General features: G+C 33.9%; 1 protein-coding gene across 1 annotated transcript; it reads right to left on the bottom strand.

The window, feature by feature from the left end:
- Nucleotides 1–2,564: 2,564 nt before the first annotated feature.
- LOC114425846 lies at nucleotides 2,565–2,984 on the bottom strand. Its single transcript, XM_028392843.1, has one exon. It carries the CDS (start codon nucleotides 2,982–2,984, stop codon nucleotides 2,565–2,567), a length of 420 nt encoding a protein of 139 aa, XP_028248644.1.
- Nucleotides 2,985–6,315: the final 3,331 nt, after the last annotated feature.

Genomic DNA, 6,315 nt, shown 5'->3' with positions numbered 1-6,315 from the left:
TAATTTATAATGATAAAATTATCTATAAATAAAATTAATCGGACTATAGTGATAAATATGACTATAAATAATTGATATAAGGTATTAAAAAAAACTTACTGTTTATAAATATGACTATAGTGATATTTGCTAGGTATAAAACATAAATAGCTATAAAACAAGAATACATTCCCCACTTATGCTCAGACTTGAAAGAAATAACAAAAATAGAAGATATAACTATTAAGCTGATAAAAAAAAGAAGATAAAGCTATTAATTCAGATGACTTTACAAGCTAGAATAAGACTATTGAAGATCATAAAAAATACCTTTCCAAGATTAGGTGCCATTCCAGGAGTTGTCAAGCATTTGTCAACTTTGAGCTTATTTTTACCATCTATGAGTGTATAAAGCTATATTAGATATGGATAATGTAGTTTATAAACTTTAATATTATAGGGAGGAAAAATAATAGTTGCTAAGGCACCAAAGACATATTTAAAATTACAAAAAGTCCTTAAGCACGATGCCAGTCTTCTTTTATCTCATGTTTATACTTTTTTTTGTTAAAATAATAAAAAGTATTTAATTAGAATGTAATATTCAATATATTAAAATTTTAAAAATACTACTTATCTTTAAATATTTGTTCTGAAAAATATTATGTATGCCATGTAATGTAATGTCTGATGCACATATAAATTGGGACTTTCACAAAACACTTCATTACTAGCCAAAGAACCCGAGATAAATTACATTGTAGTATAAGAAGAAGATTAGAGGGAATCATTTACCACTTTCACATACCTCACACAGATTCCATTGTTTTTGTATCCTCACTCAATGGTAATGATAGTTTACATGACCGACCTTGATGACATGAACAACATAAAAGACACCACTGATTAAAATACTCTAATTAAAGATTCAACATGAATAAACTATCTTTTCCCTTAACCAATTTAACACTTTCTTGGCATATAGCTACATACATCGAACAGATCATGCAAAATCCTTGTTGAGTTTAATTTCCATATACTGTTGATGTAACCTTTCACTTTTCATAATCAATATGTATATGCCATGGATGATATATGATATATTGAAAGAAAAATATGAAAAATGCAGCATATACTAACCCCAAAACAGAAATTCTGGTAACTGGTATCAAAGACAGAAGAATTCTCTGCCTTCCCGAAATTCATCTCAGAGGAATTGGATTTATTTGAACTAGAACTTTCACTATAAGTCATGTAAGCAGATGAAGTTGAGGAATCAAAAGAAGCAAGAGAAGGGCCTCCATCCAATCCAATATCCGCTTGAAACATGTCTTCAAAAAGTTGTTGCAACTCCTCAAAGCTCTCCTTTCCATTTTCTTGTTATTTTACACATAAATTTATCTATTGTCTATGCCCCCAATAAACTTTTTTAACAAACTGTTCAGCAGAATATCAGACCTAGGATGTTCCTTTCAAAAACTTAAATTCTGATTTTAAAAAAAACACTAGAAATATTTGTGAAACTGCATCTTTATGTTGTCCAATAAATCTCAAGGCTTTTTTAAGTTTTATCATATATTCATTATATTTGTATCATTCACTACAAAAATTTCAATGTAGAAGTACAGTAAAGAATAAACTGCACAACTAGCTAGCAGCTATACTATAATATGATTAGGTTGAAAAGGTAGACAAGCACAACTAGGGTCCTGGTACTGATAGCAAGCACTATTCTTTTTACCTTTCAGGTGGGATAGTACTTCTGCAGAAGCTTTTAATTAAAAAAACATAAGGGAGACAGTGAATAAACACGCATATACATGGATAAACAAACTGATGAAAACTACATTTTAACATTGAATCTCACCAACACAAGCATATAATTAACTTTCAAATTAAACTCCAGGACAAAATGAACAACTGAAATCCTAAAGAGATATTTATGCTCACTCTTGAAGTAAGTCATATGCATACATATGGCTCCTCCGTAACGTCAAGAATTGAGTAAATATTAACTTTTAAAAATAATATTTACATAACTTTTAAAAAAAATACACTATCAGTGCTATATTATTTATTTTTAAAATGACCTCTCCATGTTTCATTGAACATTATTAATTATTAGTAATATAAACTTGTACTTTTATTCCTATATTAATGCGTATAGCATTGATATGTCGTCATGCTGATTGATTGTATAATTCATGTTAGTGGTATATATATTTATCCTTATGGATTTCGATTTTAATTATTATAGATAAAACTGTATACTTTTCAGCATTTTGTGTAGTGGGTGTGTGAGATTTTGCAATTTTGGTTCAGTTGGAAATGGATCTGATTGACTCTCAAGGAAGTTTTTTTTTTTTTTTTAATTTGGTTATACTTCATTCCACTCAAAATTACTTCCTTCATTTATTTATACTTCAAACTTCAAACCACAAGATCATAGGTGTAGCTACGTACCTAGCTAGGTTCTCTCTTTATTTTGAAGGATCTCTCTACACACACATGTCATGTGTGTGGTTGAGAACTTGAGATGTTTCCTTGCAAAGGTGAGGTTGAGAGGAATGTTGTCTAGCTCGAGGTCATGGAGGAGGAGGAGAGTTCCCAGCCATGGATATATCTCTTTGAGCCCATTTGGCTAATTTAGACTTGAATTTAGAAATGAGAGGCTCCCACACCAGCTGGCTAGAAGGATTAGCCCCAATAGGTAAGCCTAAATAGAGGAAAGGATATTCCAGCTGTCGACAGTGCAAAATATTGGCTGCTTCCAAAGACCAATTGACTCCACCCCCTATTATCCCAAACTGACTTTTAGCAAAGTTAATCTTTAAACTAGAAGCTAATTCATATCCTCTTAATAAGGCCTTTATAACATGAATATTCTCCCACACAGCCTCTCCTACAAAGACAGTATCATTAGCATACTGCAAAATGTTGATAGGCTCCTTTTTCTTTCCAACCAAGAAGCTTCTATAGAGGTTTTTGTGGAATGCTTGTCTCATCATACCAGTAATACCTTCACCTACAATATTGAATAGTAAGGGAGCTAGGGGATCCCCTTGTCTCAAACCCCTTGTAGGGAGAAATTCCTTAGAAGGGCTGCCATTAATCAAAATTCATATAGATGCTGAGTGGAGGCAAGCTGATATCCAGACCAGATATCACTTGTCTCAATCTATTTGCTAATAACTTAGCTATCACCTTGTACATACATCCAATCAAGGAGATTGGTCAGTAGTCATCAAATGACTCGGGGTGTTTGGTTTTGGGAATTGGAGCTATGAAAGAAGCATTACTGCCTCTAGGGAAGCTACCATGCACATGGAATTCATCTACAAATCTTCTGAAGTCAGTTTTCATCATTTCCCAAAATTCTTTAATGAATTTGAAGTTGAAGCCATCAGGTCCAGGACATTTGTCCCCATCACAACTCCACACTGCTTCTTTGATCTCCAAATTCGAAAAAGGAACAGCCAAAAACTCCCTCTGCTCCTGGTTTATTGAAAAGAATTGCACTCCATCAAGAGTGGGTCTACAAAACTGCTGCTCAGTAAATCTGTTAAGGGAAAAATTCACAGCCTCCTTCTTAACATCATTGGGGTTCTGAATCCATTCACCCTGAATGAGAAATCCTTGAAGACCATTATAATGTCTTCTGAAATTGATGACTTTATGGAAATAAGTTGAGTTGCTGTCCCCTTCTTTTAGCCATTTAGCTCTAGATTTCTGCCTTAATAAAGATTCATAAGCTGTTGAGGCCTCCCACAATTCTTGCTGTAATTCTCTCTTAGACTTTATCTCATCATCAGATAGGCTTCTATTAGATGCTAAATCCTCCACTTCATTGAGCTTCTTCTGAATTTTGTGGATCCCCTTATCATTTATGAATTGTGCAGTCTGCAAATGAAACAACTACTAGTACTATTGTAGACAAGTTTTCCTTCTCCATTACTCACGGAAAAAGCTAAACCCATTATCATTATGGTTCTTCTCTATTTGAATACTGGACAACCCTCATATTGTTGATAAAAGGATTTAAATACACTGTGGCTAATTTCTGTATGGTTTTTTTTAGGGTTATCATTTACTACTGCTAATTGGCGTTGCTGTGGAAGCGCTTTGATTATATCTTTGAAGCCTCGAACTCAGGTATTTATATTTTTGATTCGAAAACTAATTTGAAATTGTTGTTGTATGCATTACTGGTATATTTGTAACTTATGCTATGCCTGTCTACATGACCTTTCTTTCATTGGATTGATATGTTCATGCGTTCTGTATATATATGTTGTGACTGCCATTGCCGTTCTCTCTGTCTTGTATTATGTTTTTTTTTATCAGCAAAATTATAATTTGTATTGAAATAAAGTACCAGAGGTACTAATTACAAAGGTATGGACTATTATATGTAGTACATAAGTAGTCTAATAGGTCTACATGTGTAGTGTACAAGTATTTCTGAAACTATGTGCACTCTCTCTACAAAAACAAAAGCCTTGTCTAATATTACTTGACCACTGATTATAGTGGACTGTGAAGTCCTTCTCAAATTGTCTAAGCCAAGTCCAAATTATAAAGATAGCATTTCCAAAAAGCCGATTAGTATCAAATTCTGCATTTGCAAACAAAATTCTGTTTCTGAGCTTCCATATAGACCATGTTACTGGTAGCCACCAATACCTCCATCGCTTAGCCCTTAATCCTTCCATCTGGATAGAAATGTGCTGCATGAAGTGCTGTTTTGGGCTGAAGGGGAAAGCGCCTTTGATATTCATCCATGACATCGATTCCCACCAAATTGGTTGGATTTTGATGCAATGAATAAATAGGTGATCTGTATGTTCCTTTTTCGCAGATTCTGCTTTGTGGGCAGTCTGCCCCTGCATAATCTCCAAGCGAATACCGCAATTTTGCGAGGTATCTTTGTCTTCCATAGTTCCATACTCCAATCCTCCTTCTGGCCACCAGCAATTTCCTCCCATATCAGATTGTAGGCGCTGCGAGTTGTGTAAATCCCTGATGAATCTTCTATCTACTCCCAAATGTCAATTTGTTGTTGCTGTATGCTTTGTCCTTGTACCTCTCTAAGGAAACCGATGGCAGTATCAATTTCATTGTCAAAAAGCAGTCTTCTCCATGAAAAATTCCTTTCCCAGCCCGTGTCATTTTGAGTTCCCATCTGCCTAATGGTGTGATTCTGCTGTGAGGATTGTAGATGCAATTGGCTTTGATGTTTTGATGATGATCATGATGATGTGTTGCAATTGATGCAAATGGGCTTTTCAAGATTAAAATTCAAGACAAAACTTCAAGATTACAAGGCACAACATCAAGATGATCACTAGAATATTAGGAAGGGAATTCCTAATTGAATTAGCAAAGGTTTGACCAAGTGATTTAAAATAAAAAGTGTTTTTCAAAGGTTTTACTCTCTGGTAATCGATTACCAGAGGATGTAATCGATTACCAGTGGCCAAATACGTTTTATAACAACTATAAAAATTTGAATTCGAAATTTTAGACTGTGTAATCGATTACACAATTTTGGTAATCGATTACCAGCAGTTAGTAAACGTTTTAATTCAAATTTTAAAAGCTGTAATCGATTACACAATTACTGTAATCGATTACCAGACAGGAATTTCAGAAAAATAATATCAAGAGTCACAACTTTTCAAAGGCTTTACTCATGATCACCAATGGTCTATATATATGTGACTTAAACACGAAATTGCTCAGAGATTTTCAGTACAACAAAGTGTTTATCCTCTCAAAAAGCAATTTCATTTTATCCTCTTTAAGAATTCCTTGGCCAATTCAATTGCAATTCATTAAGGAATTAATTGAGTGCTCAATCTGTAAAATCCATCTCTTTCTAGAGAGATTTGTTTCTCTTCTTCTTCTCATTCTCTAAGGGATTAAGAGACTGTGAGTCTCTTGTTGTAAAGGATCTCTAAACACAAAGGAAGGATTGTCCTTGTGTGTTTAGAACTTGTAAAAGGAATTTACAAGATAGTGGAACTCTCAAGCGGGTTGCTTGGGGACTGGACGTAGGCACAAGGGTGTGGCCGAACCAGTATAAAACTGAGTTTGCATTTTCTCTTCCCTTAATCTCCTTTATTTATTATTGCTTTATATTCATATTCAAGTTGCTTCGTTTGAATTAATATTTAAGAAGATTGTCATTAAGGGAATTCATAACTTGAGTAAAAAGTGAAATAGATTTTTAATTAGGGGAAACAGTTTGGAATATCTTAATTCAACCCCCCCCTTCTTAAGATATCTGAGGCCACTTGTCTAACAAGTGGTATCAGAGCTTCATTCTTGTACAAA

The sequence above is a fragment of the Glycine soja genome, chromosome 1 (genome assembly GCF_004193775.1).
Source record: "Glycine soja cultivar W05 chromosome 1, ASM419377v2, whole genome shotgun sequence".
Lineage (NCBI taxonomy): Eukaryota > Viridiplantae > Streptophyta > Magnoliopsida > Fabales > Fabaceae > Glycine > Glycine soja.
This window is presented reverse-complemented; position numbering and strand designations above follow the sequence as displayed.

Bases quoted from the DNA above. Each gene is read 5' to 3' on its own strand.
- LOC114425846 (XM_028392843.1), bottom strand. From the start codon at position 2,984: ATGAGACAAGCATTCCACAAAAACCTCTATAGAAGCTTCTTGGTTGGA.